Source organism: Verticillium alfalfae, genomic scaffold (assembly GCF_000150825.1).
Source record: "Verticillium alfalfae VaMs.102 supercont1.22 genomic scaffold, whole genome shotgun sequence".
NCBI classification, from domain to species: domain Eukaryota; kingdom Fungi; phylum Ascomycota; class Sordariomycetes; order Glomerellales; family Plectosphaerellaceae; genus Verticillium; species Verticillium alfalfae.
In genome coordinates, this window is record NW_003315044.1 from 1,904 (window position 1) to 13,929 (window position 12,026).

A 12,026-nucleotide genomic window follows, 5' to 3' on the forward strand; every position below is an offset into this window, starting at 1 on the left:
CATATTGATGGTTCTGGCTCTGTTGTCAGCGCTGCACTCTTCCCAGTCATACGATTTACTCACCCCTGAGCCGCGATGAGCTGGTCCCAGCCATAATTCTTGAAGCGGAAGAGATCGCCATCGGAATATGTGGCAAGGCAGTGATCCCAAACCTGCTTCAACGGGGTAGCCAGGCTGGTGGGCGGGTTCCAGCCGGCTTGGCGCTTTGCCGGTCGGTTCGAGGAGCTTCGGGGAGCAAAACTGGTGGCATCCTTCCCAGCGAGAGCCTGCCAGACCGAGCCGTCCTGGTCAGAAGGGGTGGAGATATCGTAGCCGGAAACAGAAGCCGCGAAGGCAGCGCGGCGGTGGAAAGAAGCGAGTATGCATGTTGGACAAACGTAGAAGTTGGAGTAAAAGTAAAATGCAAGAAAAGGTGCAGAAAGATGAAGGCCTCGACTTTTCTGGGTCTATGGCGTTCGACGGCCTTTGATGATATACAAATCCACTCAAGACGCATCCTCCCCTCCCTTGAGCAGGCATTTCATTTCTGAAATCAAGGTCGAGGCCCTCGCTTTTCGTAAAGAAGACCCAATGTCTTCACGGACCAGAAGATCTTTTCTTTCATTTGGTCAGGATTCAGCGGCCACAACCGCTTTGGGATTCGGCGAGTGGTGGAACAGCACTCAGTTGGCTAGCCTCGTGTTGAGGTGACCCTGGCCGGCGGAGTTGGATGAAACAGGTCAACGGAAGATTAAGGGCGGTGTGTGGCGCCTGGCCGAGTGCTGTGAAGGTCGCAGACTTTTTGGCGCTACAGCCACTGCTTAGAGCGGGGCCGCCCTGAGTAGCATCCGCGCAATCTCGTCGCGGGGTTCGTAGCATTTCTTAGACAACCGACCTTGGAGTGTAGGTGCTGAGTTCGGAGTATAAGTTTATTGATTGGAGCGCTTTTGATTGAGGTCTGGTCTTCTGATTTCTGGGATGAGCACGGGTGTCGACCTGTCGACGGGAAATTTTTGGGCATTGAAGAGCACACGCATTAGCGTCCTTTTGAATCCGGGGTGATCCTGTTCCATGGGTCCATTGACATCGGAGCTGACATTCAACTGGGTTCCGCTGACTGGATATGGCTTGTTGGGCGTCGGAGGATCGCTGAATCTATCAGCCTTGGCGACACGAATGAGAGATTCATCGCATCGTATTAGACATACGGTTGTTAATATGAAACGCGACCTATTACGGCTTTCAGATGATGTTGGGAATGGACATGAGAGGGGCAAGCTTGGTGGAGAGCAAGGGGCTTGCCAAGGAAACACTCCCGGGGTATATTCTTCCCGCCGAGTCCGAAGCCACGTGACGGTGGTCAGGAAGGACACTGGTCCAGTTTTGCTATTCGTAGCTGTCTTTCTCGTGAGGAGAATAACTAGGCCTATTTCTCGCAGCACGTCCTATGGGACGAGACTGCTACTACGTTTGCGAATTTTCTTCATAGCTTTAAAATCAGAATGCATCTAGGGGCCATAAAATCCACTGCCTCCCTGACTTAGCTTAGCTCCGGTAGGACTTCCACATTATAGATTCGTTCCAGTCGAGGTACGATGATTATCAGGACCCCTGCGGAGCTACTAAGGGCCTGCTAAGCTAAGGGGCTAGCTAGGGGGCTAAGGGCCCGGAGAGAACGTATATATAGGCTGCGGAGGGCCCCCTAAGCTGCGGAGGGCTAGAATTCAGATATATTCCTATCCTATACCTATATTCTATCTATCTGCGGACCCTGTGGAAGACCCCTTCACTCTGCTCTAAATAACGCTCTGACAATGATGCTGCGTCGGATTAAGGCGGGACTCTTGCTGCTAGTGATTGAGAAGTAAGAATAATGTTTGTTCGCATGCTGCATTCCATCCATCCGCATGCCCTCTGGTACTCAGATTGCTAGAGCCGTAGGTCTAATACCAATTATTCATTGTTGCCCTGGTTTGCAATGACCGAGCTGGGTGCCTATCATGGAATTCCTGTCTTTCAATCAATTGTATTTAAAGTTTTCGAAGCAGGCTTGTGTTTCATCAAGTTGTCAAAACAATTCACGCCGAAGCCGTCAATTATGAAAGTCAAGAGTCGTCAAAGCATAAGGGCTGCAGATGCCGTATGCATCTTCTCTGGATACATGTTCTTGCGAAGAGTTTGTCTCAAAGATTCCAGCCCTCGTGTTGGTTTGGGCACGTGTCAGGACCTGAGGGAGGTATGAGACCGATAGGGGATCGCCTGTTGTTTGATCGTAGGAATCAAGAAGAGAGGACCAAGCGCAGTGGGGGAATAGTTATAAGAAAGGTCAACGGACTAAGATTTGGGGAAGGGGATCGATTACTCTATCTTCCTAGAGACCCCCAAGAGACCAACAGTTGATCCCTTCACTCGTTGCACAAGACTCTTTGACAGCACGCGAGAAGGATTCTCGCCTGTGTGTAGCTACTTGCCGAGTGAAATCGTTCTGTTGCGATGTTGGATCCTGATAAGCGGTCGATCTTGAGTAAGATTACCAGACTGCACGTAAACACTCGCCGCTTCTCAAATCCCTAGCATTGTGTCGTATTCTCATGGCAAAGTTTGAAGTGAATGTCTTCAATTCTGCAGCAGATACGAGCAACGCCGTGGTAAAAGTCTAGAGTACCACAATCTTTGGGTATCACTCTCACAGACGGTGGCATCGTATTTCGCGAGATTTATCTACAACATGACGTACTTCCGTTTCCACGATGGAAAGAATCACATCCGGTCTATACGTGAAAGGGAAGATCTCGGACGCTATCCATTTAAGTCTAACCCTTGGACGGTCATCAAGCCAGCCGACACACCAAAGTAATGTCCAAATCGGAAGTGACCTGGCTCTGGAATCAGGCAGGGCCAGAGTGCCTCGTTGCGCGATTGTAACAAGAAAAAAGGTTACTCAAGCACTGGGATATAAGTATATCAAACTTCGACTACTTTCAACACCCCATATCGCCATCAGTATGTGCATAGCTCCACCATTGGTGTACAAACGCTCTGTCAGCACATACGCTATCAGTATTTACCGGGCCACCACTAAAAAGTCGTGGGACACTAATCAGTGACGCCCATGAGCGCATGTCCCAAAGGTACCAAGGCAAAACTCTAGTGCCGGGCTTCACCTCGCAACCCAGGCCGTCTCGAAACTTTAACGTTAAGGTCGCTCTGTATGAAGAATGCGGCGTTGAATGACTTCCATGGGTTTGTCGGGTCAATGAGGACAAAATCGAATCGACGGAGTAGCTCGTCACCTGTAAGCCTACGACGAGGTGAAGCGAATGGGGGATCAACCTACTTCAACGTAGACCTTATTCAGTTCGATCATGGCAATGTTCTTTCCAAGACACTCCCATCGGCTTCCCGATGCAAAGTCCATCATGACCTGCTGGTCCATCGCACGCCACTTAGCGTCCGGAATACCTATCCATCGTTCGGGCCGGAAGAGGTCTGCGTCTGGTCCAAATATATTTTGGTCGCGCATAACGGTCCATGGGGCCCAGGCAACATTGGTGCCAGCAGGGATGTGCACGCCGCAGACAACTTCATCCTTTTGCGAGATCTTTGGAAGCAGGCCCGTGGCGGGTGGCCACAGCCGCAGCCCCTCGCGGATGACAGCCTGCAGGTACTCAAAATTCTTGGCTTCGTCATCGGTAATAGGCGAAGAGATCCGCCCCTCGTCAATGGCTCGGTCAATCTCGGACTGAAAGCGTGCGTAAACGGGAGGGTTCGTCATGAGGAAGAGCAATGTCGACCGAATTGCCGTCGCCGAAGTGTCAGAGCCTGCGATGATTTGGACGACTGTCTCGCCCTCGGCGTCCTGCTTGCTCAGCCCGTGGGCCACAAAGGAGCCCAACATGTCACGTTTGACAATTGGGTTGTCGCCGTAACGCTCATCCACTGCTTCCTGGGCAAGGCCCATAACCGTGCCGATGCCGACCATTTCTCTTGCGCTGGGAATGATCCACTTTAACCTGGGTGACTGCAAAATGTTGAGGAACCATGGTATGAGGGCCGTCGCCAGAAGCACTGGGACTGTGCTCTCTGTTGTCTCAATGTACCGAAATTTATCGCCATCGGCCTTGAGGTAGTCGAATGACTTGCCAAACGCGAGGCTTGAGATGACGTCCAGAGTAAAGAACTGCACTTTGCGTGCCAGATCGACAGTTTTAAAGTCTTGTTCGGTTGCAATATACTTGGACTCGAGGAGATGGACAAGTCCTGCGACCTGTTCGTCAATCAGCTCATGCAAACCGTCCACATCTTTCCCCGCGTAGCCGGCTGAGAGCCTGGAGCGCAAGGCTCGTGCACCTTGTCGTCTGTGGTTGAGAACGTGTTGTCCTTGTATGGGTCGATGCGAAGCCCGCGATACCAGTGCCCTCGCTGCCAGCCAGAGCGCACTCCCCACAGGCGTCGAAGCTCGGCGCCATCGCCACACACGACCCAGTTGGGTGCGATCCTAGCAACGGGTCCTGGAGTTTCCTTGTCAGTTTCGCTGCGCGAGTGATAAGTGACGAGAGGTCGTGGTACCGTATTTTTTATTGGCATCTTGCAGCACAAAGTTTAGCCGCCCGCTCAGTTGGTTGCGGATCAGCCACAGATCTGTCCAGCCCGCCAAGAACGGGCCGTGTACGTGTCGCAGACGTGAAAAGTCCCCGCACGCGCGCAGCCACCAAATAGGACAGCAGCAAAAGCCCTGCTGCTAGGGCTATAGTAGCAGGTGGCATGGCTGAGAGATCCATTTTCAGTAGGGGACTGGTGAGAAGTTGAAGCAAGAATCGGATCGGACGAGTCAGTTCAGAGACCGTCCGACGTCCAATCCTTATGGACGCCACCAGAGGCGACCAAGTTCGGACGTTTCTCTCGCGCACTTGAGCGGACGAGACACAAGATGATCAAGAAGCCATGTGCCAGCTGGCCCGGGACTAGAGACCAGAGGGAGAGCCTGAGCGAAGTGATGCTTTCCTAGCGCACCATCCTACTGGACCACGGGTGCGCCCAGGTTCTTTTAAGCGGATTCGCAATCCACGTTCGTCGACTGGTCCCGACTCCATGGCCGGGGAGTAATCTCTGAGAGGCATTGTGACTGGGTGGTGGTGTCCCTCGCGCTCCGCACGCCGGGGTACGCGAGCGCGCCTTTGTCTTGCAACTGTGAGACTTGGCGAGCCGACAGGACGGCTTGCGCCGCTAGATCATGTTCAATCATTTTCTGCCCATGGGCAAGAAAAAGTCTCTCCCGCCGACAGGCTACAGAGCATCAGTACCTTGAGGAGCAGAGAGTGAAGTGGCATGGGGCTGCTCATCGCGCAGCCGCGGCCCAGGGCTGACACTTCCGGTACAGGGAGCTGACGTATCACAAAATTACCCCTCTAGCCAACGTTAGCGCTGGAAGCACACGGGTTATATCTTCATTCAGCCCTCAGGCGTCGACGTGCCAGCCTGCTCTTCTTCCCTGTTATTGATCGTGAGGTAAAGAGCTCCTCGTCAGTGTCCGCGCCATCCACCCAAGGCTTGTTCAGAAGGAAGTTCTGGCCAAAGACGCCGACATGTCTGAAACGACTCAACCGCCATCGCAGGCGACACAATCGCCTCACTCAACGCACATAGAGGCTGCCCCCCTACTACAAGCTGCGCCCCTGACGACTGTGCAGATCGTAAGTCCGGTTGTCCGGTCCCGTTCCTCGCTTCCTCGTACCTCTGTCCATCCTTGCCATCCGTCAGGTCAGCATGGCACCTAACCTTATATAGGAAGCAGATGAAGGTAGCGAAACAGACGGCGACTCAGCGCTTGACGTGGTAAGTTGCATTAATGGTCCAGAGGGAATCTCGACATCGGCACGGGCCGCGCTACACTTGTCAGTGGATGCCACTACAGAGCATGGACGAGGGTCTCACCAACAGGGCTAGAGGCGCTATCTTCGTCGCCCTAGCGAATCCTAGTCCCAGCTAACTCGCTTACCGTCTAGCCTACCCGTGACTCGCTTACGTCGCTGCGGTCGAGCATTCGCGAGTACCAACATGAGAATGGCCGCACATACCATTCCATGAGCGCTGGCAGTGAGTGTATCATCTTCAGGCGAGTGGCTTTGCTTGCTGACAGTCTCTCTAGAATACTTTCTGCCGAATGATGATGTGAGTGAAGAGCAGCTGTCGAATGGGATTTGGCTGACAACACCGCCTCAGTCCGAAGTCGATAGATTGGGTACGATCAAGGTGCTTTGATCCTCGGTCAGAACATGCTAATGACGCTATACTTAGATCTGCAGCACTATGTGATGACCATGACCATAGGAGGCAATCACTGCCTCTGCCCTAAAAACAACGGAGCGACACGTGTGCTGGACCTCGGGACAGGCACAGGTATCTGGGCCATGGAGTTCGGTGAGCATTTCGTGTTCTTGCTCTGTATGCGCTGCTAATCACCTTAAAGCCGACGCTCACCCAGGCGCTGAGGTATGAAGTGAAGTCTGGGCAGCAGGATAGCTTGTTGTTGACGAGTGCAGGTTATCGGAGTCGACCTGAGCCCTGTACAGCCCGATCTGTAAGCCCGTCCCCACGCTTCGCTCCGAGACCCTGGACTTACAAGCCTAGTGTGCCACCAAACTGCCACTTTGAGGTGAGCTTTTTGAAAAACATGTATCGCGATTGCCTTGCTTACGGCAATGATAGCTCGACGATCTCGAAAAGGATTGGACGTGGTCGAAACCTTTCGATTTTATTTTCTGTCGTATGATGACCGGCAGTTTCGTTAATAACGAGAATATCGTCCAGAAGGCTTACGAGTGACCCCTCCCTGTTCTCTGGGGCAAAGACTTAGGCTGACCACTCCTACTAGCTCGCTTGAACCGGGTGGTTACTTCGAGGCCCAGGATATGGCGCTGCCACTTGGTTGCGATGATGGCACTCTTGCCGAGGATTCTGACCTCTGGAAGTGGGTTCTACTCGTCATGGAGGGCATGGAGAAATTTGGACGGCCTGTTTCGGCAGCTCAGGAATGGAAGACACTCATGGAGCGTGTCGGCTTTGAGGACGTTGTCGAAACCGTGTACAAGTGGCCCACCAACAGGTGGCCTCGTGACAAGCATTACAAGGAAATTGGCACGTGGGCGTTTGCCAACATGGACCAGGCACTCGAGCCCTCGACCATGGTGCCTTTGACGCGCGCACTGGGCTGGACCTACGAGGAGGTACTTGTGCTGGTCAGCAAAGCACGCAAGGTCTTGAAAGATCCCAGCGTTCATGCGTACTGGCCCATGTGAGTTACTATCTGCCAGAGTTCGGGTCTTGGGCTAACATTCCGCAGCTACATGGTCCATGGTCGAAAACCGCTGAACGGCGACGACGTATGACCTATCAGCCGCGGTGCTTGCCTTCACTCTTCTAGAGCAACAATCCTGTCAAAAAGAACATGCTGGATGCAAATTCAATGTCCAATGTGCAGTCAAGTCCCTGTTTCGTAGTCTGAGAACATGATTCGCGCCTGGCGTGTAAGTTCCATTGGCTCTGGCTTTCGGACACCCGTCCCTGTAATGGCCATGTCCTTCTCCTCAGCTGAAATCACCGACAACCTGTTTCGGCCCGGACCATTCAACTGCCGATGCGTCCGGGACACGATGACCTGCGTACACGGGCGATCTTGGCATGATCGGCATGCGCCACGAGAAGCCAGGGGTTAGCCTCCATTAAAGTAGTAGCGGCGGACTGCGACTTCGCCGGCACTCGCCCGCTGTCCGATTCGTGCGGTACCCCTGGGATCGCCACTACCCCGCGCCACCATGTCTACAGAGTGAGATGTTTACATTGTAACCCAATCCGCGCGCCAGCACCACAGCATTGGTCACAGCATTGGTCTTGGCGAGAATAGGTCAAGAATCATTTAGTTAGCATCGTGGGAACCCCTCGCCTCGAGCTCGACCGAGGCCGAAAGAAGGCGGTGGTCGAGATTACAGTTAGAGTTGTATATAAACCTTCACCTGTCTGGCCAATTGATGCGTAGGTGCCATACCACAACTTCACCATGATGCGACTACTAACTTGCTCTGCACTGGTGGCTCTTCCTTTGACGCTGGCCATCAGCATCAGGTCGACAGACGTCTGGGACATAGCGACTGATATCCAGGGGCCCGAGCGCCTCAACGGTGTTAGTTACCAGGAAGATGTGCTGGTCACGTTCGGAGACTACCAATATGTCACTTTCTACAGCACGACACCTGCGGGCTACAACAACCATCATGTCAATCTTGGCCGTCGCAGGATTGAGCCGAGTGTAGAACCTTGGGAGTACCTAGCCTTCACAGATTACGTGCAGCGTACCATGGACGGTCATAACATGATATCGATGGGCATCTCAGGCGATGGGCATGTTCACTTGAGCTTCGACCACCATGTAAGGCGTCCTCAGCACCATTGTGCCTATGTCTGCTAACTGTTTCAAGGATGTCCCTCTCAACTATCGTGTTTCCAAGACTCCCATTGCCCTCGAAGTACCGGCGACCTGGTCAGAGAGCTTGTTCAATGAAGTCGTTCATGAGCTTCCTGGTTCCCAAGGCCCCTGGACACCTCTCACGTATCCTCGCTTTGAGTTGCTGGGCAATGGGGATTTACTAATGGAATTTCGAATCGGCCCAGTATGTCGTCCAAGCTTCTCTCACGTTGGTTTGCTGAACAGAATAGGTCCGGATCTGGAGACAGCTACATCCATCGATACTCAAGCTCAACTCAGCAATGGAAGCCGTACGGCAAATATCTCGAGGGCTACGACAACAACGCATATATAAATGGCCTCAGCTACCTCGACGGTCGGCTGTATACTTCGTGGACCGTTCGAGAAACACCCAATGCTGACACCAACCATGACTTTTATTTTGCCTATTCTGACGATGATGGCCAAACTTGGTTTAACAGCAACGGCTCGACACTTCCCCAACCCATCTCGACTGCCCTCGATGAACCCCTTGTGTGGGAGATTCCACAGAACAGTCGCATGGTGAATCAAGAGGGCCAGCTTGTGGACAGCGCTGGCCGATTTCACTCGCTTATGAGGGACAATATCACAGGCCATCATCTCTATCAGCATTTCATGCGGGACACCGACGGTAACGATATTAATCTTGCCTTTCATGACGTCGGGCCTAACAAATTATAGGGACCTGGAGCAAGAGCGCGATCAACCCAAGTGGTCTCCTGGGGCCTGATCTGTACGATCCCCGTGGAAAGCTGGCTGCTGATGCTAGTGGCGAGTACGTGATTGCGCTCCTACCCGTCGCTGCGACGTCCGAGACGCGTATCTACGTTGCTTCTGCCCGAGAGAAGTTTCGGCATTGGGTCTTATTGACGAGCATCCCAAACACCTCAACAGAACCACTATACGACCAGGTTCGGTTAAGGGAATACGATGTATTGAGTGTGTTTGTACGTCAGGCGGGCTCGTACCCCGACCGGATGCTTCAGGTTTGGGACTTCAAGTTAGAGCTCTAGATGTATCTTTGGTTGAGCTCGTATATAGTAATAAAGAGTTTATCAGGCCCCTCTACGTACTTCCTAAGTCCAGAGTACTACGTATCTACATGAACAACCTCCACAGCCGCTTGTGGTCTGGAACGCCTATGAACATGCAGTGGCTCACCAATGGACAGGCAACAGGGTACAGGGTACCTCAGTGTTGTATTGGGTGCTAGGGTAGCTGGCCATATGATTGGAGGAGCTTTAGGTAGGTCATCCATTCATCGTCTTGCCACTTTACCTAGATAGATACCTAAGGCCTGGATTGCCTGAATATTGTGGGTCTCAGAGGCACTTCCACGTGAGGTCAGATACCCCGCTTTGCCACCGTGGAGTGGCAAATTGCCAGCAATTGTTGGAAGTTATGATCGGATTCCCACCACGCACTTCTGAGAATTGCATATTGTGATGACAACCTTCGCTGATCAGTTCTTCAGATGTAGGCCTGTCGATCGAAACCACCAAAATGACGCGACAATATCTGTGAGGAGCGTCAGAAAAGCGTTCGTCCCTAACGCGGACGCTGCTGTCCTGACACGAAACATCTTCTCCCGTCCGCGCGCCCGCTCACGCCTCACCCCATCTTTGACCCAGACGGCCTCAAGAAGCCCGTTGACGCCTGGTGTCAAGAACGGCATGGATCTAATTACCCCCCTACTTCCGAACCTTTCGAGCCCGCCTTCATACCCGAAAACCCCACGTGCGGTTCGGATCGATACCTGCGTCCAACACTAGCAAAAGACGAGCGACTCAGACTCTCAATGCTCTGGTACTACACTCGCGACGTCCTCTACGAAATAGAATTCCTATCCGGACTCCAGGAAAAGGCGCGTCTCGCGCAAGAGTCGGCTGGTTGGGAGTTCTCCGTCATCGGATTTCTCGATGTCAACTACTACACCCGCTTAGCCGCGGTCGGCTTGCCTCTGGGCATTCTCCCCCGGGGCGAGACCATCTGCGCGCACACAATCAATATGCCGCCAGGTGTAAGTCATTGCCTTCGAGCTGTCGCTATCTCCTCGCATGACTAATGTTTTACACTAGAGCGTGTTCTTGATGCCCAATATGCTAGAGGATTGGCGGTTCAAAGATTCACCATATGTAGAGTCCGGCAAGCTCCATGCTTATGCCGGCGCACCACTTCGCCTGCAGAGCGAATCAGGCGTCACTGTCGCTTTAGGATCACTTTGCGTGGCCTCAGGCGCGAGCCAGCCGCCATTGACCAAGACGAAGCAACGCGCGATTGCGCACCTGGCTGACTGGATCGTATCGGACCTAGTACAGTGCGCCAGAGTGAGGCGGCAACGGCAGCGTCGCCACATGGCCGACCTCATTGCCGCCGCACAGGTTGATCTGGACCGAGTTCTGGACGAGCGGCCCATCCTCCATGTCTTGGAGACTATTTATCCAGAAGCGGTCATCAGCCGCGAATCAGCCAAGGCCACTCATCTGGAGGTTCAAGGGCGCGGGCCGTTAGTCATCGCAGATTTCGATGACGGTGTATGGGAGGACACCGACTACATCGATGAATTCATCGCTCAGTCCAACTGCTTCGAGCTCCCAACTAATAGGGTTGTGAGGATCTTGAGTGCTAGGTTCGACGGGACATCAGGCTCCAACTTACTCGCTGTGGCATCGAATGACTTCCGGTTGGTTTTCGACGACATCGATCTTTGGTTTATTCAGACTTGTGCCAGTTTGATATCCCAGGCATGGCACAAGCGGCTTCTCAACGAAGCTATCAAAGCCAAGGATGAATTCCTCCGTGGATTCTCACACCAACTCCGAACTCCGATTCATGGCATTCTCGGATGCGTGGAGCTGCTGTCCGAAGAATTATCAACGCGAAAGGCAGCGTTAGGAGCACTCTCCGTGTCCGCATCATCCGCCAACGCTGGAACTTCGAATCTATATCTTGAATCAATCAAGACGTCAGGCCGAGACCTGATAGCTATTGTCAACAGTATGATTACGCTCAACGATGGGCCGAGATTGCGATGGCGGAAAGGTCCTATGCCGCATGTTCACTTCAAGAAGTCGAGGCCGATCTGGCAGAGGAAACCAGTAAAGCGTTTTCTGGAGACAGCAGATACCGGCCGTCGGTTCTCTTCAGCTGCGCTCCGTCACCAGATTGCAACGAATTCCAGGCTGATCGCAGCCTGCTCCGAGACAGTCTACTGCCCCTCATTGTCAACGCTGTGCAGAACACACCAGAGGGCATTGTGACCGTGACGCTGTCTCTCCGGGCCGACATCCGCGAGCTTGCCGTCGATATCGTGGACACCGGTCGCGGCATACATTCAGACCACCAAGCACGAATATTTGAGCCATACAGAAAGGTCGGCGAACATTCGACAGGTGCCGGTCTTGGGTTGACCATTGCTTCTAAATTTGCAGGTCTCCATAATGGCTCTGTGAATTTGATATCATCATCCGTTGACCGCGGTTCCCATTTCAAAGCCACCTACGGTAACATCGAGTGTGTGCCCTCGACTTCTCAACAGCAGGAA

The 12,026-nt window shown here is 53.0% G+C and overlaps 4 protein-coding genes across 4 annotated transcripts; 3 read left to right on the forward strand and 1 right to left on the reverse strand.

Moving 5' to 3' along the window:
• Positions 1–3,307: 3,307 nt before the first annotated feature.
• Positions 3,308–4,566, reverse strand: VDBG_10218 (cytochrome P450 86A1; the record flags this gene model as incomplete). Its single annotated transcript, XM_003009769.1, has 2 exons — positions 3,308–4,246; positions 4,330–4,566. The coding sequence occupies 2 exons, from the start codon at positions 4,564–4,566 to the stop codon at positions 3,308–3,310; spliced, it is 1,176 nt and encodes a 391-aa protein (XP_003009815.1).
• A 909-nt stretch (positions 4,567–5,475) lies between these two features.
• VDBG_10219 (conserved hypothetical protein) lies at positions 5,476–7,367 on the forward strand (the record flags this gene model as incomplete). The annotated part of the gene is made up of 10 exons (XM_003009770.1): positions 5,476–5,672; positions 5,985–6,075; positions 6,128–6,150; positions 6,285–6,399; positions 6,449–6,471; positions 6,522–6,559; positions 6,610–6,634; positions 6,688–6,800; positions 6,854–7,273; positions 7,322–7,367. The coding sequence occupies 10 exons, from the start codon at positions 5,565–5,567 to the stop codon at positions 7,365–7,367; spliced, it is 1,002 nt and encodes a 333-aa protein (XP_003009816.1).
• A 668-nt stretch (positions 7,368–8,035) lies between these two features.
• Positions 8,036–9,495, forward strand: VDBG_10220 (neuraminidase; the record flags this gene model as incomplete). Its single annotated transcript, XM_003009771.1, has 4 exons — positions 8,036–8,404; positions 8,454–8,645; positions 8,741–9,113; positions 9,164–9,495. The coding sequence occupies 4 exons, from the start codon at positions 8,036–8,038 to the stop codon at positions 9,493–9,495; spliced, it is 1,266 nt and encodes a 421-aa protein (XP_003009817.1).
• Positions 9,496–10,280: 785 nt separating this feature from the next.
• VDBG_10221 (histidine kinase) lies at positions 10,281–11,742 on the forward strand (the record flags this gene model as incomplete). Its single annotated transcript, XM_003009772.1, has 2 exons — positions 10,281–10,502; positions 10,561–11,742. 2 exons carry the CDS (start codon positions 10,281–10,283, stop codon positions 11,740–11,742), a joined length of 1,404 nt encoding a protein of 467 aa, XP_003009818.1.
• Between the last annotated feature and the right edge of the window lie 284 nt (positions 11,743–12,026).